At 37.2% G+C, this 23,729-nt stretch overlaps 1 protein-coding gene across 1 annotated transcript in view; it reads right to left on the bottom strand.

Annotated features, from left to right (window-relative positions):
- Positions 1 to 23,729, bottom strand: part of USP43 (ubiquitin specific peptidase 43) — a 2,684,284-nt gene that overhangs the window by 323,126 nt on the left and 2,337,429 nt on the right. The window contains exon 9 of the mRNA XM_044068791.1: positions 22,378 to 22,481. Coding sequence (XP_043924726.1) covers positions 22,378 to 22,481 — 104 coding nt within the window. The remainder of the gene's footprint in view (positions 1 to 22,377; positions 22,482 to 23,729) is intronic.

Genomic DNA, 23,729 nt, shown 5'->3' with positions numbered 1-23,729 from the left:
CAGTTGTATCTCACAAGAACAAGTGCAGGCACACCCTAGAAACAAACCCACGTGATGGAACCATAATATCAAGAAGCTTTAAAATAACAAGAAAATATTTTTGAACTAAAGTAAGAAGAATAACTCCCAGACTGTTAGAGCCTTTTTTACTGGAAAAGCAAAACAACGCAGGAGCCTAATAAAATCTACCAAAGCCAGGTTTTAGGCTAAAATGGCTGCCAAAGACAATCACAAGGCATTTTTTAGTTATGTTTGTAATACAGTAACCAAGTAAAAATGGAGGAAAAAGTGTTGAAAAGTAAAACCAATAATCAGTCCACCAGTACTCCAGAAATACACAGGCACAATACTGGTTGACTGAAGGACTTTAATAATGCATAAAACAGTGTTTTAATTGAGTCCATTGCATGTGATGAAGTCTTAGTATAGACAAAAACGCAGTGAAACTATTAGTGTTTATGGTTTTCTTTACTTTTTTATTGTACTGTATTTATTGTTTATATGTATTATTAAAGTTCTTTGGTCAATCGGTATTGTGCCTGCATACTTCTGGAGTGCTGATGGACTGGTTATGTTTGTAATATCAAAAACACAATGCAATAATGTGCTGAGATGATTTTGAGTGATGATACCTACACTAAGGCTGAAGATATAACAAACCTACTGGCTGATAAATTTAGCTCTAACTCTACCCCTCTTTCTCCTGTGTTGTTTTCTCAAATATACTTGAAACTGGCTCACCTCCAGCAATCACGCAAGACCAACTCCTAAAAGTGTTATCAAAAACTACAAATACTGGATTGATGGGTTCTGACAATATCCGTGGATGCATCTAAAATAGCATGAAGCACAATTTGGCCATACCCTTAACAACACCAACACTGTTCAATCTCAGTCTCCATAGAGGTTTTGTACCAAGCAAATGGAGAACAGCAGCAGGCATTCCCCTACATAATTGAGGACATTCCACACACCCAGGCAATTACAGACTCACAAGTCTAACCAGCCACATATGCAAAGTCATGGAAAGACTTATCATGGAATTAATCAGTTAGAAAATGAGGAACCTCCAAATACTGGGCACGTCTCAGTTTAGATTCATCAAAAGCAGGTCATGCTTACTCAGCCTGGTGGATTATTTGAAAAGGTCACCAAAGCAATGGATGGAGGCAAAATTTTACACACTGCATACCTCGATCTGGCCAAATCTTTTGACACAATTCCCCACTCAGACATAGTAGAAAAACTAAATAAACTGGGAATAAACCCCCATGTCACCCACTGGTTTGCCAGCTGTCTCACAGATAGGACACAGGAAATCAAAATAGGGAAGTTATTTCCACAAAGAGACCAGTCACCAGTGGAGTCCCCAAGGGTTCTGCACTGTGATCTCTTCTGCTTGGCATCTATCTTCCTGAAGCAAAATTCAATACCAAAGGGCTCTGGCTGACTACGTTTGCAGATTACTGCAAGCTAGGAGTAGTCATTGAATCCCCAAATGACTTAGCCATCCGTCACGAAGGTTTGCCTCAAATAAATAACTAGGTCCAAAATCACAAACTGAAACTAAATGCCAAAAAATGCATTATTGCATCATTTAGGAAGTCATCTATATCAGGGAACTACTACATTGACAATATGGTTTACTATCAAAAGGTCACCAAGAGGTTAAGTCTACAGATCACCACAACCTTCCCCGCAAATGTCAGCATGCCCACTACTGACATGTACGAAAATAACACTGAGTACTGAAACGTCCTATCACTCCAGACCCAGGAAAAAGAGCTAAAATGGGTCCAGAATAGGGGCAAGTTCAGGCAGTCAGTAACAGAGGTATTTGACATTCTGGCTGCTAACATGTGGGATTAGCTCTGCTGCACTTAACCTAACTTTTGACTGACACGTTTATATTGCATAGATTATAAATAAGGGATTGTATCTAGATATAGGGATGTAACTGTTCCCCTTTACTTAGACTTCATTAAGCCAATCATTGAATATAATGCCCCCTTTGGCATGTTTCTGTCCAGACACATGCAACAACTGGAACACCATAGAGATAACTTTACTAAAAGGATAAAAGGCACAAACAACATGTCCTACATGGGCTAACTCAAAACTCTGTCACTATATACTTGGTATCCTACAGACTGCTTAAAGGTGACCTGTGTCTGGAATACAAGGCATCCCCCAACCAAGTACTGATGAATTTACTGCACATCAGCAAGTCATGCATGGGTCCTCTCCCATTATCTATGGTATGATCCCAATTAATTTCATTAGGGGGTAACATATAATTACTGACCATGGGATGGATAAGGTTGATTTGAGCAGAAAAAGAGACTGGATAGACTTAAAATGGTCCACAAGGGCAGGTAATCTAGTACTTACCTATGAACCTATAAACCTATATGGGACATCCCACTAAGGGACTGGATCAGCTAGGCAGCTTCCAAAGCTTTAGAGCACCTTCCAAGTACCATAACTATGTACAAGCACAAGGGAAGCAGCAGAAAGGTAGTGATTATGGTATGAAAAGCTTCAGCCCTTTCTTTCCCCAGAAAAAGGGGACTAGAGTCCTGCTCAGTAGGGTCCATACACATTACAAGTCCATACACTGGTACAAGCCCATACTCTGGTACAAAAGTAGCAGAAATTGGGGATAGAGGGAGGGAGTGGCTACTGCAATAGTGATGTGCTCAAACATGTACTGTTATGGTAAATTTATTTATACATCTGTACTATGTTCATCATTAAATTGCTGCAACGGTTGCCTAAGCTATATGAGATGAATACTAAAACTGAGACAGCAAGATAGGAGAGCAATGAATTAGAGTTCTAGGAGCCCCTGGAGAATAGCAAAAGCTTGCTCTGGACCTATAGCATGCATCCAATGTTTACTGTTTGGCAAAGGTGTGTACAGCTGACAAAGTTTCTACTTCTCATATGTCTCTGGAGCCCACGCATTTCCAAAAAGCCACAGAAGTAGCCAGAGCTCTTGTAGAGTGGTTCCTGACTGTATGTAAAATGTCTTGTGAAAAATGCAATTCCATGAACTAACCACTTTCAAATAGTTTGTTTAGACACTGATCATCCATTCTTCCTGCCTTCATAAAAGACAGTTTATCAGAAGTCCTGAAGGTTTTTGTCTTGTCAGTGCAGTATCTGAGTTGGCTGTGGATATTCAGAGTGTGTAAAACTCGTTCTCCCTCATTGTTAGGCTCTGGAAAGAAAACAGGGAGATGAATAGCCTGGCTTAGAGTAAACTCAGAAATTACTTCAGGCATAAAATAAGGATTTTCTCTTACATTTACCCTATCCCTATGAAAAATGAGATACTGATGACTCACCATAAGAGCTTGTAACTCTGATACTCATCTTGCAGGAATCAGAGCAATGTGCAATGCTTTTTTCCAAGAGAAGAACTTCAATTTAGCATCAAGAGTAGGTTCAAAAGGAAAATTTTTTTTTCTAACACAAAGTTAAGATCCCACAAAGGATCCACCTATCTTCCAGGTGAGCAGAAATGCAAAGGCCCTTTCAAAAACAGTATCATTAGTGGCAGGGAAAAAAGAAGGGCGATCTGTAAGTAGAAAAGTAGACATGGGAGAAAAATGATCCATAACAGAAGAGTACAAGAGGCCAGAATACAAAAATTCACACAAATACTGAAAAATCACACGAGTTTGAACCTGAAAAATGATCCTGGTTCTTGTACTGGCACCAACAAGAAAACCTTTTCACCTTTCCCATACATGACTTCCTGGTAGCAGGTTTCTTTGTCTCATTAAATAACTGCTGCACATCCTCAAAAAAAGTGGTATCTAAAAGGAACAAAAATGGTTTCATCAAGGCAGTTAATTGAAGAAGTTGAAGGTTCTGGTGTATCAAACACCCCTTTGTGCTATGTGGGTAAATCCATTCTATGAGCAAGCTTGTAGTGATTGCTCTAGGCCTTTTTCAAATAAGGGAGGACTACTGTTGATTGGCCCAAAAGTGTGTCACCACAACTATCTCTAGAGAATCCCTCTGGATCTTTAGAATTACTCTGGTTATTAGAGGAAAGTGGGGAAAAGCATAAAGAAATATTCCCATCCATATGAATGAAAAAAGCATCTGTCTTTCATTGCCTGCTTGCAATGGGTCCTGGAGCAGAATTTCTTCACCTCTATGTTTGACTGGAGGCAAAGAGATCTTCTTGAGGAGTTCCACACAGATAATTACATTTCTACAAGACCAAGGTCAACTTCCATTCGAGACAATCTGTCCTGGTCCTACTCAGCTTGTCTACAACAATGCTTTACTTTGATAGGATGTATGTAGCCCAGAGGGAGAGACTGGATTGGGTTGATAGGTCTAAGGCTACTGTAGCTACTTTACAAAAGTAATAGGACCTGGAACCCTCCCCCCATTTGTTTATCTACTAGATCACTGTATTGTCTATGATTACTAGTAGAGGGCATGAAGTCTAAAGATGGTTCAGAGATGTCAAAACTTTTATTAGAGCTATTATTTCCTTGACATTTATGTATTTTAACTTGTCTTGCTTGTTTCACAGGCTGTGTGCCCTCATGGACACATCTCCAAAAGTCTGATACATGTGTGTTTACAGACTGGGTAAGGGCTTCTGGGAGACAGCTGGTTTATCCACCACAGTAACTCTTTTTTACAAACCCCAGTACTGGAGTTTGAAATGATTTGGGATACTGGTGCTGAGTCCATACTAATTTGACAATCCATTAAATTTCCTCATGTGAAATCTGGCCAAGAAAATCACGAGAATAGTGGGAACCATGAAACCTAGACTTCTGGGATATTCTCTGCCAGATGCCCGAGTCTGGTAGGAAAATATCAGAAATTGTTCCTTGTAATTCTTGACTTTGTCTTGCAGAAGAAAGGCCATCAATATAACACATCTTTATCCAGGGTAGTATTTCAAATTTCGGTTTTGAGACTGCAACCAAGCAAATCTTCTCAGGTCAATGGCAAGAGCTCTGGATACAATATCTGCAGTATCATTAGCACATTCCAAGGAATGTTTGAGTACCTGAGAAATAGCAGGTACCACAGAGAACACAGAAGCTTTAGTAACCGACAGCTAAAACTTACACAGCTGCCTGACAATTTACAATTCTGAAGATCCGGGGAAAAGTATAATAAACATTTTTTACCAAGTATATCCAAAACATTCTCCACTTTGTCAGAAGTGTTAAGGCTGGCTGCTGACAGATGTTTGGTAGAAGCTGAATTTGACAATGAATATTGCAGGATCTGCCCTGGTATTAGAAAACAGAAATTTGTGGAACTGGGACAATCTGTACAACTTATTAGACATTCTTAGAGTAGATGGCTAACTGTCAAAAAAAGTACAGGCTGCCAAAAAGGCATTCTCTAATCCAGGCAACGCAGGAAGAACAGGTGCCACTGAGGAATCTGACTGTACCTGTAATAAATCATATTATTGTTGCTGAGATTAAGATATTTTGTTTCCATTGAAATAATTCCATCATTTTAGCAATAGTATTTAAGACCGCCACTCTTCAGAATAGAAATCTAAGGGAAAGCTCTCTTCAGACTCAGCCTTGTGGTGACATAGTATGAAAAGCCTAATTCCTGTCTCTCATACTCAGAATTAAAATCTGACAGGGAGGTGATTATTTGTTTCTTCTTGTGAGGAGGTCCTTCATCATTTAGAAACTGAAATCTTCTCAGCAGCCCTTTTGCTAAATTTGGCCAATTATCTGTTTCAGGAAAAGAAATATGTCTAGATTTATGTTTTCTCTTCCTAAGAGATTCCTTAGTGGGAAAGTGGTTCAGCAGGAGATCCCTACCCAGGAAATAGGCTCCTCGGTATGATATAGGGAAGAAGCATCTCCCAGTACCTTCCCTAAAGCTTGCAAGGGTGATTCTCCCTTACCCTGAAAGGCAACTGTACAGCTGCAAAGGACATGCCTGACTTCTGGTCTATGGTGGCAACCTATGGTGCAACACCAGAGGGTCCAGCAGAAAAAGATGAACAACCTGAGGAACAACAGATGGCTACAGAAGAGTTGCCCATCAGATGCTGAGGCACTGAGGATGTTGTCTTGAAGACCAAACCTTCCTTAATAACTTTTGTCTTTTTAAGATTTTGGGAAAAATTAATAGAATTAGGAGAATCATGGTCCATGTCTTAGATTCAGATGGAGTCTCACAAGTGGGTAGCAGAAGAGTTGATGATACCTTTTCACAAAGAGGGGAAATTTCTGTGGTAAATCATTTAGTGACAAGCACTGTACATAACTTGTTCTAGCCCCCTCAAAACAAAGTAATGCATAAACAGTGCACTTTTCCTCACAAAAATTAACCAAAAATTTGGGAATCATCACAGGGGCTAAAAGTCCATCTTACAGTCCAGAAAAGTTTCTGATAAGGGGTTAGCAGATCTCCGAATGGCTGGACATAACTGGCAACAAAAAATGCATTTTTCTTGGTAAAATTTGTCAGAGACTACTCAACCAAGAAAAAAATCCAGCCCCACACAAAATTTCCTGAGATAAAACTTGATTTTTTTTTTTTATTCAAAACAATAATTTTACACAGGACTGCCCCAGATAAACTAGATATTAAAATGTACTGTGACAAGCAGTTAATAAACAACAGAAATTGTTTTTTATTTAAGAGACTGGAAGGTAATCCCTAATGGGTAACTTATCGGCCCAGTTTTGATTAATTGTGGGCCAACCACATGAACACCTGAAGCCCACAATGGAGTGTATCTTCAGCAGCAAGAAAGTGTGGAACTGTTTCTTTCCTTAGCCTATGCCTTTAAACTACTTCCCTTGTACATGGCAGCGGCTAGGGTACATTGAAGTTGCCCTAAAGCTTTGAAAGCTGCCTGGCTGGTCTGACCATTGGCAGGACTTCCCATATAGTTTAGATTACTGCAGCAGTGATCTAATGATGAACCTTATTGTAAAATCCTTGATGATTAAATCATAAAGAGATTTGGACTGCATTACATTTTTCTATGTTATTCAAACTGAGAAGGTCACTCGAAAGCTGACAATTCATTCCTACTGACTTAAGATAAATTTTGATTAGCTGGAAAACTATATATTTTAGCTGAAAAGCACAGCAGAGACAATAAGGTGTTAGTATCCAAGGTCTAAGCAAAAAGCACAGGGGTAGAGGACACAACAGAAGGAGGCAGATAAATGAATGAGCCTGATATCAGCATATCTTACAATTTCATAAAGACAGAAAAAAAATACCTGGACTACCAAGAATGACTTCCTTTCCAGAGTGCCTACTAACTGATACAGCTCATAAAAAGGGAGTTAATATGGCACCCAAGCAAGACATTCACGTTCAGAACCCACTTGCTGGAAGCTCTTGAAGCTAACGGTTCAAGTTATATAGGACAGTCAGGGCAAAACAGTTGCAATTGTCTACCCTGTAAAATTATGAAGAGACAGACACAGGCAATAAATCATTTGGCTGTGCTTGGTTCCACTGTGAGACATTTGCATTAAGACTGAGAATTGTTATATCAACAAGGTATCATTGCACAGAAAACTATAAACAAAAAGTCTGAACAATAACAGCAGTGCAGGTACATTTATCTGAAGCAATTCTTCTGTACAAGTAAGACTACTTGTACCATAAGAACAAACAATTCAGAAAGATGTGAGGGAACATAGCAATCAAAACAGGTCAAACAGTTTGGCAGTTAGTGTTAAGGCTTTGATGTGCTAATAAGCTGCATCCTGTAGTGCCAATTATTTTTCATTCCCAGGCGCCTGACTACTGTGAATCTTAGCAAGGCACTGAATGAAAGAATGCTCCAGGGTCACCCCTATAAAGGTGTCCTGTCTAGCTGGTTTACCTGGTTCACAGATAAAATAGAAAAAAAATGCAGTAAAAAGCAGTGTAGCTGTTCATTTTTAAACTATGCACAAAGGCAGTTTACATTCTTTCAAGTATTAATGCCACAGAAAGTTTTGACCTGGGACTGGTAGATATATCTAAGCATGAAGCAGTAACTATTCAATTAATTATCTATCACAGTTTCTAACTGGACTTTTTAAGTTGATATTTATTTAAATAAGTTAACAGGGATGGAGCACTGATCTAAAAAGACAACCCTTATAGTCTGCCTATGTGTAACAATAGCATATGTCAAAAATAAATAATAAACATTTCAAGACAGGTATGACCTGTACAATTTTACAATATTTATAGAGCATACAAAAAAGATTTCATGGTAGATAAAAAAAAAAAAAAAAAAACTTGAGTAAGAAATGTGGTTGATAGTGGTGATGGAGAAGAGGAGAATATGAGAGACTCCTATTCAGCACCCTCACTATAGAACTGTATTTTTGACTACAGCTGCCTACAGAGCTGTTTCATTTGTCAAACTAAATTTTCTTTGGAAACCAATGATGGACTGATGTCATGACATACAGCTCAGTTATGGAACTGCCATCTTAGTAAGCTTCGATGGGGTTCTCAATAAATGGTGATAAGCTGTTCATTCTGTAATATTTTGGATCCAGTTTTTTTACTTGTGCCTATGGGATCACATTACAAAACTATGGTCCTGTCACCATGTAAAAGGTTGTTTAGTGCAGCAATTGTAAAATCTCACTTCAGGATGATTCTGTACAGTGACAGTACAATGATGCAAGATGGAATTAATCAACACAGGTATTCTACAGTGTTGGTCCTCAGTTATTAGCAGCAGTCACAAATAAAGTTCCAGATTTAGTCTACTGAATGTCTGCTCATAACTTTACTAGTTACTAATTTGACATCTGCCTGAACTTCTTTTTCTTCTTTCGGCTTTTCCCGGTTAGGGGTCGCCACAGCAGAACACCAGTCCGCTAATGATTGGCAGTGGATTTTTATGGTGCTGAGTTGCCAGCCCGATGCCCAACCTTCAAAGAAGGCACACCCGTTCATGCACACACCTACCACACACCTACCTGCATGTCTTTAAATGTCACTCGACCGCGGGGAGGACATGCAGAATCCACACAGAAGGCGCTCCAGCAGATGATATCACCTTTAAAATTATATCACTGTTTGCAAATTACTTTACCGAAAACAACAACATGCACACAATATGAAGTTAACTTTCTAGCAAAATTTTAATATGGTTAATATTATATTTCAAGAACAGTCATAAAAAAAGCTGTAGAAAAGGCTGAAACACATGTTATGTTGAGTACAGTCTATCCTAGGATTACAGATTGTTCAAAATAATACCGAAAGATCTTTTCTGCAGGCAGATATTCAGTAATTATTTGTAATATACCTTAAGCTGTGTATTACAAAAAAGTACTGTGACTTGACAAATATGAGTGTATTTCACTTATGTCCTGAACAGACTTCAGACAATAGCAATCCATGACCCCCCCCCCCCCCCACACACACACACAATTTACAACACTAAATACCTTTCTGCTTATTCTCCTCTTGTTTGGATACTGCCTTACCTTTCTTAAGATACTGAAACCAACACCCACCTTTTATTGTGAATATGTAGGATTTTCAGTAGTCAGATATGCATTGCATATTATAACTACACAGCATGACCCACCTAGAAAATGTGCACTGCTTTGTGCTTGTGGGTGTTTAATGCAACAATTTGTCATACTGCTCATATACACAATGTACATTGCATATTATACTACAAAAGTTTGCATTCATGACTATTTAGTAATTGGTATAACAGCAAGATATTGAAAGCCACACCTGTTATCAATATGTACATGCTCCCTACTGGCTTTAGAAATGTTTAACACATTGCTTTGAGAATTAGAATGTGGAAAAGTCTGTGTCTTATAAGATGCAGCCCACAGTTATCATATCCAAGCCAAAATATAGCTTTTTGCCTCAGACAATGAGTTTTATTTGTGCCTTATGAAATGCCCTTCTGCTCCACATGAAAACATGCTAATATCCTTCTTTATTCATGAAGTAACATGAAAAGGCCAAGATGAAATTTTGGAGTAAATCTACTTGAATCTTTTTGAACTGATGACACAGTATATATCCATGTGAAGAATGCCACATTTAACAATATGCATATCATGTAATAACTCAAGTAATCTAAAATATTTCCCCCTAGGCATATAATAAAATTTTTTTTGTTTTTTGTTTTTTTTTGTAAAATGGACACAATACCTGTTAGGAGCCAGTTCAAAATTTCAAAACATAACCATTTAAGCTCTTCACAAGTATCTTACTCTTTTTTTCCCAAAACACATTGTACCACATAATGCTGCTACTGTATATAGTCATAAAATGATGCAATAAAATACTTCTGTAATGTTTTACATAGACTACACTGAAAACTGTAAAGTTTGGTCATTGCTTTGCATTTTCTTTCCAAAATAAAGCCTCAGAGGTTTATTTTCAGAATTTTTACTTTACACAGACTATACAGTTATTTCGGGTCTATATTAGAACATTGAAGTTTCAGGTCTTTGAATGTTCTAATATCGACACCCAGTAACCAAAACCAGTAAGACCAAAAAATTTGATGTTCCAAAACACATACACACAACACAAACACACCAAACACACAGCAATCCACACACATACACCTAAAATCTTACATCTAAACCTACACTAAACTGTACATACACCACTATCTACCCACTTACCTTAACCCAAACCCTAACTCTAAGGTCCGTCACTCTCGCAAACAGCTCCTCACCTAACCCACCTAACCCTAACTCACCTATTCCACCCTAACCCTCATGTCCAAACATTCGCACACGTACCTGAACCCGACCGTAACTTTCCACCACAGAGCTGAAAATAGCAAAGCGACAATAACGGACAACCAAATCCTTTCCCTAGGAAAGAATTTGGTTATCTAAAAATTTGCTATTTTCAACTTTCGGTTGCTAGGTGCCGATATTAGAACATTTGAAGACCTGTCACTTCGAAGTTCTAATATAGACCCGTTATTTCTACTGCTTAATAATGCATGAACACCACTACTGCTTTTTCACAGATACAGGTCAAAATACACAGGAGGAAGTTCAAAATGAGAGATAGCTAAACTTAATAAAGCCATGTTTTTAACAGACTTTCAAATTTCATTGTTTGTATTCCTGATGTTCCATGAAATTTGGAAAATAATTTTTTTGCAAATCATTCAATATATAAGCATTTAATCTGAAAATGTGAGACTCTTAATTAGGACAATGTTCCATATGTTTGCTCAATATTATCATCAACCCAATTTTTCACATTTTTCATGTGGTTTGGGGTGTTGCATCAACTATCACCACCTCTCTTGATTTAATGCCACTCTTCTGTCTTCTTATACGATCATACAGGACTGTCACAGGTCTCCTCTCATTCAATCCATCCACCTGTTTGCTGAACACCCTCATTTGCTCTTGCCTTCCTCCTGACTGTCCCAAATCTTTTCCCCAGACTGTCTTCTGGTTTTCTGCTATGTGCCCAAAGCATCTTAATCTGTTCTTTTTGACTTTCTCTGCAATTGGAGCTACTTTGGCTTCTGCATCAATGCCCTCATTTCTTTGTCAGTCCCACAGTGTGCATCCTACCATCTGTTTCAGGCACATTATTTTCATCACCTCTAGCTTCTTCAACTGCTCTGCCTTTACTATCCATGTTTCTGTATCATACAGTAGTACTGGTCACACCACTGCTTTGTGCATCATACTTCTCAGCTTCTTTGTCATTCTTCAGTCGTACACTACCCCTTGACACTCTCTACCAGTTGGCTGCAGCCTTTCCAGTCCTAGCTTTGACCTCCTTGTTCAGACTTATCTTCTGCTTAACTACCTCTCACAGATATTTAAAGCTGTAAACCTATTCCACACTTTTTCCTTTTACCTCAGATCTTCTGATTTCCCTCATTTGCTGCCATTACAACTGTCATCCATACTCAGTTTCATGCACTGTATCTTCCGTTTTGTATTCCATCCGCCTAATATTTGCTGAAGTTTTTTGCTCAGAGTCAGCTTGTAATGCCACATCATCTGCGTAGAGCAATTTTGTTCATATGTCCCTCCAACCTGTTTGCTAATGTAATCCATCACCTGTACAAACAGCAATGGGCTCAGAGCTGAATGCTGGCATGCACTCACTCCCATGGGAGCCCCTATGTGAGGCCAAACACTGTTTGCATTTGATTAAGTCATTGATTAAGTGTGGCAATTTACAGATGTGCAAATTGTTCATGTATAAGAGAGGAAATGTTAAAACAGAAACTGATTATATTTTGCTTTCTGATGGTTTGGTAGAAAGAAAAGATGAAACAGAGGTAGTTTATTTTATCGATCATTATGCTATTGAGGCTGATATAATGAATATTGATGGATATATTAAGGAAGGAAGGGGTAATAAAAGACTCCATGGAAAAGTTACAAAGAAGCAGCTTTTTTTAAAATAGAAATAAATAATAGAATGAGCATATGACCATGTTTCTGTTTAAAAGTTATAAGAATACTGTTGGTGTGCTTATAAGGAGAAATATAAAAATATTTTTTTAAGATTAGAAAGATGGTTTTAGAATATGAAAACTTAGGTATCAGAATTTAGTAATGGAATATGAGAAACTTATTGGACAAAATTATTTTGGATGCATAAAAGTGAAAGAGATACATATCAAGAAACTATGCAGATAAGTTTTTTTAATTTCAGGAAAAAAATATCTTTTGCAGGGAAAAAGTGAAGAAGAGTCTCTGTATTTAGGAAAGAAGCTTAAGCCTGATGAAAGAGGAATGGAGGTTCTTAAGGATGACGAAGGAAATCTGGTTTATGAGTTAATAGGGGCTATAGATATAATACAGAAATATATTGCATGCTTATATAATGATAACACTAATACTGGAGAACAAGGTTGGTAGCTGGAAAAATTAAATGATGAAACGGTTAATGAGTTGATTGAGGAAATGAATAATGTTTTAGGGAACATTAAAAAATAACTACCCCAGGACCAGATGGAATAGGATATGATTTTTTATAAACAATTACATGATAACAAAAGAATGCTGGTGTTAAAAGTTGTGAATACTGGTTAAGATATAACATTTCAGATAGGAGAGTTTGTTGAGGGATTATGAAATGTATCTATAAAACAAAAGGGAGACACACGTGACATTAAAAATTGGAGACCTTTAACTATCAGTAATACAGATTGTAATATTTTTAGGAATATATTACAAAAGAGATTATGCAGAGTTTTAAAACTGATTAAAAAGACATGTATGGTATACAGAGAAGATGGACAAAGGATTATTTAGTAACTGTGAATGAGACAGAAAGAGAGATTATTGATTATGAGTAAGATACATGATTGGTGACATGATATAGAAAAGGCATATGATGGGGTTAATTATGCTGAAATGATTAAGCTTTTGGAGCTTTATTAAGGATAACTTTGTCAGGATTATTAAATACATACATGATTTGTCATAGCCTAAGGCAGTTGTGAATGGGTGGTCTAGTATGGAAATGCACATTAAAAGGGTGTGAAGCAAGGGTGTAAACTTAGTGGTGTTGTGGATTAATTATGAATGCTGTTACCTTAGATGCTGAAAGACAGAAGAAAAGCAGGATAGCATTTTTAAGGGTGTAGTATAGATTCCATTATGTATGTCTTAATCTATTGATTTAATTATTATGGCTGATGGAAAAGATTGGGTTAAGAAACCTATATACATTATAGAATATTGGTTAAGATTAGTTGGTTTGAAAATAAATAAATGTAAAAGTAAAGGATCTGGTGAAAGTGATGGATAGCTGGCATTTATTTTAATAAATCTGAATTTAATATAATAGAGACCAGTTGGTATAATAGTAAAGGTCTTCACCTCCCATTCACAAGGTATAAGGCTCGATTCTGACCTCTGGCTTATGCCTGTATGGGTTGACATGTTTTCTCTGTGCTGCTGTGGTTTCCTCCCATCTCCTAAAAACATGCTGAGTATTTCCATCTTAAACTCACCCAAGAACAGAGTTGTGGGGAGCTGCAGAGACTCTAGATGATGCCTCTCGGGAAGAGTTGTATAGACTAACTGCTTTGGGCATCAGTTGTGGTGCACAGTATCCCCAGGATAGGAGAACATAGATCACAGACTGCTTGCCATGTCAGAACTAGACACTCAGTGGTATTGAAATTAACTAAAGTGGATTTTGTATATTTACTGGCAAACCGCAAACATATTTCTTTACAATATGTTATAGCTGTGACAGTTTTAATTCTTCACATTCAGGAAAAAATACTTTTTTTACACACATTTCAATCAATATACACATGATTTCTTTAACAATAACCTTTATTGAAGCAGAATGAAGACATAAACAAATTGAAACATAAGAAGAGAAAGAAAAAAAAGAAGAAAACTATTTGAACAACTAAGTACATTAAGGTCACTAACAGACAGTTAAGTAAGACTGAGACAACATATACAATAGCTGATAGAAAAGTTATATCTAAATTGACATAAAATACGTAAGTCATCAGTCAAAATATACATTCCATCCAAATTTCAACATATGCTCCAGTTAAGGCTTTCCATGTAAGCTTCACAATGTCACTTGATTAATATTTTTTCTCTTATCGTCTGATTTATTGAGGCTACTTCAAGATTATGCATTTATCATATAATGTCATAAATCTCTTACATTGTTGACGTTTATTTTCACTTCCCTTACTTGGTAATCATTTTTTGAATTCATAATCTACAGAGTGAGCAAGGAGAGTTCTTGACTTGTCAATTTATATTGGCACTAAGATGAATCAAAAATAAACAAGGGTTTAACTCCACCCTGATTTGTTGGTTCCTATCACACGCTTTCTACAATTGTTTAAGAATGTTTAGTTTCTCACAAACACCTCAAAATATGGGATCAGTCTGCTAACTCATAACTGATGTATTCTCAAAGAAAATCCTTTAGAACGTAAAAGACATATAAAACTAGATACAGTAATTAGACATTACCAGAGGGGAGAAAAAAAACTTTCTTGCCTTAAATGCATATCTGAGCATAAACAGTATCTTTCCCTACTTCTCTGGTAGAATTTGAACTTGTAAGTCAATCTCGCCCAGGTTTCTTTTATTTTATTCATTCTTTTTGTCCTTCTACTTAAAAAGTATCTTAAATATGTGTTCCCCATTACCTGTTTCGGATGATGAATGACACCCTTTGCTTTCATTAAACAAATAAGACATGCTGTCCTGTCTTCTATTTTGACTACATTCCTATTTGAATTTTGATAACAATTGTCTTAAATAACCATATGTCATTTTGAAATCTTCAGTGAATGTTTACTAACTGTTCCATATAAATAACTGGATATTTATAATTTTCTGTTCCCCAAAGAGCACAAGAGAATGGTTCATAATTAACCTTTGAATTCTACCTCATTAATGTCCTAATGCTTAGAATAACTAACAGGTGATATTACCTTAATCACATCTATGTGGAAGTGACTCTGAAAGCTCTTTTCATTCCCAGTATAAAACTTTCTTATTATGTAAGATATTCAATTGCAACATCCTCTAACTTCTTCACTCAAAAGTCTGTAAACATCTGAAATACAATCCAGGTTAGCCAGACATTTTTTCATAGCCTATATACTCTCTAGGACATACTATAAAACAGCATAAGGTGTGCTGCTTTCTTATTAATTCAAGGACAAGTAATCCAAAACCTCCCATGTCAGAAGGCATTGTTAACATTTCCTAGATAACAACAGGTTCATCTTTTTTTTAAAGAAATTCTATCACCAACTTCTTGATATCTTTATACCATCCAGATGGTACAGCAACTGGAATACCATGAATAACATATATATAATAAGTGGCGTCTCCTTCCATTTTAGTTTCTGAACACCCTGTATAAACTCCAGAACTAACACTTTCCATTTAGAAAAAAAGTGAGTCAATGCTGTGGGTTAGGTGCTTCCAGGCAAGCGATCTGGAGTTTTGAAATTAATTCCTCAGGTATGTCAGGTTACCTTTCTTCTATTTTAAGGGAAATCTATGTTTTAGATTCTTTGTCAAGTTAATGCTGATTCTAATTGATTTGATAGGTTAAAAATGTGCTAAGGTGACCAAATGTCAAGAAAATCTTCTCCAAATCCTTTTCTGGTCTGGTTTTAGTTCCTCTAGTTGTGTCGTAAAGGGCAGATTAATCTGTTCTAATTTAATTTGAAGGCATAAATCTTTCTGCTGTAACTGCTTTTATTCAGCAGTTTAGCAAGGAGGGAACAAAAGGGGGTACAGAAAGGCACTTCAGCACGTTTTGTATTCTTCATTTGAAGAGATGATGTAGATATGTGTCTGAACGCATCTGATTAGTGTGTGAGTACCAGTCGTTTTGTATTCTTCATTTGAAGAGATGATGTAGATATGTGTCTGAACGCATCTGATTAGTATGTGAGTACCAGTTGTCTTTCTAAAATAATAGCCAAAGTCCATTTTTTCGAAAGAGCTGGGCCACTGTAGAAAGCTAGGAAACCAATTGGTAGAAAAGCACCAATCAGCTTTCTACAGTAAAAGAGGAATTCCCTTTTTTTATTTTTTGAAAGATCGGGGGGGGGGGCATGGATTTGGGTACTGCAGGAAGCTGACTGGTACAAAAATACCAACTGGCTTTCTACACTAAAACCTAAAGTCATTGTTTTTGCTCTTCACTGAAGATATGAAGAGGTGGGATGTTGCTTTGAGGAGCAGCACTGGGTGTTAGATGAGCCAGTGATGGCTCTGCATTAAATGTGATCTGATTAATTTATACCCAAGTCTGTTGCATTCTCTCAAATGTTCAGTTCAGTTTAGTTTGTTTTTAAATTTCTGCCACTGTATATATAGACAATGAGGAATCTAGTGTATTATCTAGTCCTGCTCAACCATGCCAACGTACTCTGTCTGTTTTTTGTAAATTCAATATCCTTACAAATATATAGCTTTAACTTCCAGTGTCTAAATAAAAGCTATTGGGAAGCCGAACATTTTAAAATTTGCAGAGCATGATCTGACAGTATTATTGGAAGGGTATGTAGGGAGTCTTGATGAGCCTGTATGTTTCTCAGTCACTAAAACTGAAACCTATGTAAAAAGCAAGTAAAAACCTGATCATTGAGACACAGGTCCCCCTGCACATCCATAATGCTAGTGGTGTTTATATACCTATTTAAAACTTCCCTAAGGCTGGCATCTTCAGTGTTCTTCATCCTGTATTCACATCTTCTGGCTAATTATGGTATTCTAGTATTCTAGATTCTTGCCCCCCCCAAAGAAAAACAAAAATTTCCCCTGAAAAATGACCGGACTTGGAAAATAGCACTCAATTCCCTTTAGGTAATCTTGGGGGGTTATATAAGCATTAGCCACTATAAATAATTGACCTTCCCAAAATCCTCTGCCTCCCTTTCAGTCTCCTATTCTTCTAAACAAACTTAAGTCCTTTTCCTAAATAATGTTGCCTCTCCTCTTCTGCATTCCCCTGGAACATTAGCAAAAAGCTCTAGTAATTATCCACATTTCAAAACTTTAGAATGCTCCTCATCTGTTCAGTGTGCCTCTTCTAACAATATAACATTAGGCTTTATCTTTCTTAGAAACACAAACATCTTAGCCTTTTTAACAGCCAAGGAAATACCATTTACATTTTAAATAAAGTAAAGTGAATGTTACAATTTTTTTATGATTTTTTTCACCAAGTACCTCTTCTCCTTGATTGCTTCCACGCAGACTGCCATTGTTACACAAATGCATACGCAATCCAAACAGTCCAGATGACCATTAAGTTGTACCAGAAAGTAACATGAACAAGAGTTAGTAGAGCCAAAGCATGGCTACAAGATTAATAAAACATGTTGCCAAATATAACACCAGGTATAAGACTCGATAACCAACTTATAAGTAAGAGCATGGCATCTAGGTCCAATGAGGTCATTATCACACCATACTTTGCCCTTATCAGACCAATCATAGAGTGCAATGCTCCCTTCGGTATGTACCTGACCAAGCATATAAAGCAACTAGAGTGACCTCAAAGGTTCCTTACAAAAAGAATATAAGGTGTAACAAACCTGCCTTAAGCAGAGCACCTTAAAGCCCTTTCCCTCTACTCAGTCTCCTAGAGATTGCTGAGGGTGATCTGTGCCTGGCTTATAAGGCATCTGCAAATCCCTCTCTTCTGAATCTCCTGCAAATTCATGTCAAATAGTACTAGAAATACATGGTCTAGGGATCTGAAATCTTCTGTGACTTAAAAAGAATATGCTGAAGAGACAGATATGTGTCCCAGAGACTGTCATTCCTGTGGAACAGTCTTCCCATCCATGTGAAGCTGAATTCTTCTATTACCCAGTTTAAGCACAACCTAGACTTGTGGATGGGGACTAGGAAATTCACTCCGTGTCTGGAATCCATGTCCCTTATGGACAGGTGTAGCTTATAAATGCCTGGCCCTCAATGGCCTATTTGGCTACAGGGCATGTTTATTCTTTTGGGAAAACCTGGCTAGGCTTAGAAAGGCCCCCTGAGCTGTTAGCCTAGTAGCAATCTATGAATCTATGCAAAGCTCCACAAAGTGAAAATTTCCAAGTATGAGGTAAAATCTCTAAGTTCTGGGAATTTAAAATCCCCCTGCATCAAAAGTGGCCATTATTAGGACTGAAAATATGTCATACTCTCTTTGGTAATATCACTTTCAGGAACAGTTTCACAGCTTAACCTCTACCACCTCCCTCAATGTGCAGCTGAGACACAAAAATAAATGTAAGAAAAATAATATAGGTTAATTTCCCTATGCATGACTGATCTGCTTTGTAATATTTTTTGTACGTAAAGGTCAAAGCTTATAAACTTGTTACCTAACATCTGAGCCAATAAAAGGCTTCTTACTCTAACAAGTGAATCATTAACCATGCATTACTCAGTTTTCCTGTTTTCAAAATCTTCACTACCTTTTAAGTGAGCCTTTATGTTTAACTAATATATGCGAGAACATTGTTTTAAGCTATTCTTATCACATCCAACATGATCTTGCAGGCTTGTCAAAGGCAGTCATACAGCTCAGACAGAGGGGAACTACTAGCATAAGTGGGAGAAATGCTAGCTATTGGAAAGACAGTTAAGTTCACTGATAGCAACCCCATTAAACTACTAGGCTGAAGAGTCCATAGATAGCTAGTGCCAAAGTATGCATAATGCAAAAAAAAAAAAAAAAAACACATTTTATGAATGAAGAAATAAAAAAAAACTCAGAGGATATCTGCTTGAGAATATTCTTAAGTTATTATTACAAGCCATGAGTCCCTATTGACCCCAGCATTTCATCTGGATAGTTGACTCATCACTGTTAAAATAACTATGAGATAGTACATAACCATGTTTCAGATGTTTAGAAAGGCTTACTTTACTTAGCAAATCATGTGCTGTGAGCATAAAAATAAGCTAACTGTAGTTCACTGTTTACATTGAACTCAATATGTAAAAACAGATTATCCAAGCTAATGTAATTCTGTAATCCTGCCCCTGAGTTATTTGTTGCTTTCTTTAACAGCAATGTTATCTTAAAGACAGGGAATGGTTTATCGAAATAAGAATATACCTTTCTTAGAGCCATCTTACTTGACTGTTATTCCATGTAGCTGAGTCTACTCTGTGGTGCCTCCTCTCCAGATCAATCAGCAGAATATTTTAACTGGCGTATAATGCCATCAAAGGAAGGAATGTCACTACTCCTGCTGGCAGAAACTGCTTCAGCTGAGCTAGAACCTCCAGTTCTGATGTTTGCATGTATGAACAATTAGAGGAAATGGTGCTCCCCTATTCCTGGTTCCAGACGGAAAGTCCTGGAGAGAAAGTGCCCTCTTATGTTCCATCTTCACAGTTTGATCCTGTGATCAAAGCACAGCCAAAATCTCTTTTAAGGAATATGCTTCTGGTGTGAAGACAGTGGGTCTGCTACTTCAGATCTCACATACTAAGGAAGGTAGGTTATGTGTTCTCTTACTTTTAATGTTAGTAGCTGGGAGTCCCACCAGTATATCAAGTTTTGAAGTCATGAACTGTAGATGGTTCTTGTCTTCTTCTCCTTTGGGTATTCATGTGAATAGGGTTGCCACCTTTTCAAATGGCAAAAGTGGGACATTTTTGGCACAAACATCAGATTTTACAGGACACATACCACCGGCCAAAGTAAAGGAGATAACTTAACCTTTTAAATAAATAAATAACTCTTTATTCTTGTTTTATTTAGCTGCTTTTCTTCTTATTTATTTATTTTTTTATTTAGATACAGAGAAACTGTTTTTTGCAAAACTTTAAAATAAATAAAATAAAAAATATATAAAACAATCAAGGACATTTTTGCCATTTTTACAATATTTTGTCAGGACACAACTGCCCAAAGAGGGACTGTCCCTCGCAAAGTGGGACAGGTGGTAACCCTAGATGTGAACTGGGTGATCTTTCTTCTCCCTGAGTCATTCCTAGTGTTCATAGTTGTCAGTTCATGCTAAGTGTCTCGTTGGGCACACATTCCCTTCATCACAGTATTCAGTGTATGCTGATGGTAACGTATTCATCTCCTTGAGCCTCCCCTGTAGAGCTTGTCACATTAGACTGATAATATTCTGTTTGTTTTCTAAAGCTCAGTAATAATGAGGTAAAAACAAGACCACGACAACGTCCTCTGAGGGTGCCGCCCTCCCAGCTTACCTTCATCGTTAATGGTCTCAGCAGTGAAATGCAGCAGGTCATACTTCATGGTTTGCCCTCTGCTGCAGACACTTTCAGGGTGTTTAGTCTTTTTTTTATTAGTAATCTGGCATGCAAATACTGCAGAACCAACTTTGGATTCATAGAGACTGTAGCTGACATGACCTGCGACTAATACGAAATAAAACAAATTAGCTATCTTGGAAGGGGATAAGGAGGGCATCAAAGCTGTGTGTGTGTGCATTTCATTGTCCCTTCTCAAGTTGGAAGTCACATATAAACATTAGTGATAATTTACGTCATGAGGAATATATAAAACCACAGTTATATGGTGCCCTATTGAAATATCAACACTCCAAATGCCAAGTGCCAACAAGCCACAAAACGACTAAAAATCCGGGAGAAGAGTGAATCTCAAAGATCGTTCTTTTCTTTTAACCTTCTTTTTCAGGGGGACTTCACCCATACTCCCCAAATGTTTTACATACATATATATATATGTGTGTGTGTATATGGTTTACCTTTAAAATGTCGCAACACACTTGTGCGACTGTTTACTTACCTGACTTGAAATGTCATAAACAGCAACACTAAATGCTCAAAATTGTGAGCCTGGTACTTAAAGAAAGTCGACACTCAGGGAATGTCAACTTATAGCGAAACTACCTAATTTCCAGGTTTCTGCTATGAATGTTTTTAGCCCCCCCACACACACATCCCTTGCTACTTATATATACTAACTCTGAGATCGCAGTACAGTGAGGGAAAGGGTGGATTTCCGGATCCCCACTATAGTGCGATCTCCACTCAAAATGCTTAATTTATAACAGTGAATGCACACTAGCTTTTGCTGTTGTGAGTTCAGCATTTTTTATTTCGCTAATACATATTTTTGAAAAGATACTTTTGCACATATGTGCATCGCACAAGTCAGCCACGACATTTTAAAGGTAAACCATATACAGATTTTATATATATATATATATATATATATATATATATATATATATATATATACATGCACACATAAACTCTGAGATCACCATACATCTTTTAAAAGGGAATATTCCATTAAATGACCACCTCAGACATGATGTATGTAGGTCTGTTCTTTCTGCCATTCAACCCCCATGTTTCAGGATTCACTTTAGCGGATCCTAGCATTTCAAATGGTTACCAGTTATGCAGTATATAACTGTGTTTTAAGGGCATTTTCTGTATGTAACTTATCTTCATTTATCTTCATTCACACGTGCTGCTAAACATCCTGTTCTGCATTCTGACAAATTACTAAATCCCCAGCCCATCCCACTGCTCCAAGTGTTTGACATGCAGTACAGAGTTGCTGCCTTGATTTCTGTGTGTTTCTTCTGTCTCAGACTTAGTCACACTCCACTGTCACAGCAAGTGAAGACTTGAGACTAGCAAAGATTTTAACTTATTTAATTATGATGCCCTGGCAAAGGTTAGGGAATGTTAGATGCATATCAGGTTGTAGAGGACAGCTAGATGATTTTGCACAAAAGTGCTTATTGGAACTGTCCTAATTCTATAACCACACTACTAACCTTTGAAGCTGATCACATTTGCAAGACATTCCAAGTAATGAAGATTAACCTAAGTTTAGTTGGAAGGTAAAAATGAGCATTTACACAACATATTACTTTACCTGATAATAGATGGGTGATACAATGGTCTGCTGTCCTGAGGAGAAAGATAATTGCTTGTTGATGGGCCACCAACGACCCTGATATGGAAAAGGATGCCAGGATTCTACAAATAAAACAAGACACAAACAAGCAAGCAGATAAGCAGGTACAAAAACAGAGATTTTCAAACCACCTAGAAAATCATCATGACAATTTTCTAAGGTTATGATTTCCATATCATCTTTGAAAACAGACAGCTGTATTGCTTGAGTTTTGCCTGTTTAACAAAGAATGCTTGATAAATTAAAAAAAATAGAATGTGTGCCTCAGTCTTGCAACAAATATATGATCATTTTAAATTAAAATAAGGCAGAAATATTGTGCTAAATAACAAAATGCAACCACACACTTTGCCTTGATGATCTGAGTGGCTGGCATTCTTTTGTTTCTGGTTCAGATATGCATGTGTGTGTGTGTGTGTGTGTGTGTGTGTGTGTGTGTGTGTGTGTGTGTGTGTGTGTGTGTGTGTGTGTGTGTGTGTGTGTGTGTGTGTGTGTGTGTGTGTGTGTGTGTGTGTGTGTGTGCGCGTGTGTGTATGGATCTACTTTTATAATTAAAAAAAACATAACATAGACTTTCATAATCACGAGACAAAAACACCAGAAATACACAACAACAAATTCTCAGAAAGCCGAAACTCTAAAAAAAATAAAAAAATCAAGAAATGCACATGTCTGGAAGGCACCTGAAGATTTCAATGGTCATAACTTAAACAGAAAAACAAACTTCTACATTAATAAACATGCCTAATACAAAAAAAAATAACCTTACCAATGTCTTTGCAGGGGGGCAAGCCCCCCTGCACCCCCCACACTACCTGCAAAATATATATATATATATATATATATATATATATATATATATATATATATATACATATATATATATATCTATATATGGATTCACTATACAATCTTGAAATACTGAAATGTCGAATTTCAGTATTTCGAGACTGAATAGTTGAAAAATCACATACACGAAAACCCACAATCACGAATACTACAATCGCAACCATTCACACACACACACACACACACACACACAAACCAGGACATAATCACACACACACATACACCTACCTAATTAAACAAACATAACAACACACATAAACACACTTAACCTGCTTATAAGCAGGGAGGCAAGCCTCCCTGCACCCCCCACACCCACCCTACTTATATATTCTAACTCAGAGGTCGCGCTAAACACACAAACACACAACAAACACCACCGCACACACTCACACACACTAAAATCCCTACCCATTATCCTCAAACACACAACACTTACCTGAGACCCCAGATAAATACACAAA

The sequence above is a fragment of the Protopterus annectens genome, chromosome 4.part0 (genome assembly GCF_019279795.1).
Source record: "Protopterus annectens isolate FY-2018-M chromosome 4.part0, PAN1.0, whole genome shotgun sequence".
NCBI classification, from domain to species: Eukaryota; Metazoa; Chordata; order Ceratodontiformes; family Protopteridae; genus Protopterus; species Protopterus annectens.
This window is presented reverse-complemented; position numbering and strand designations above follow the sequence as displayed.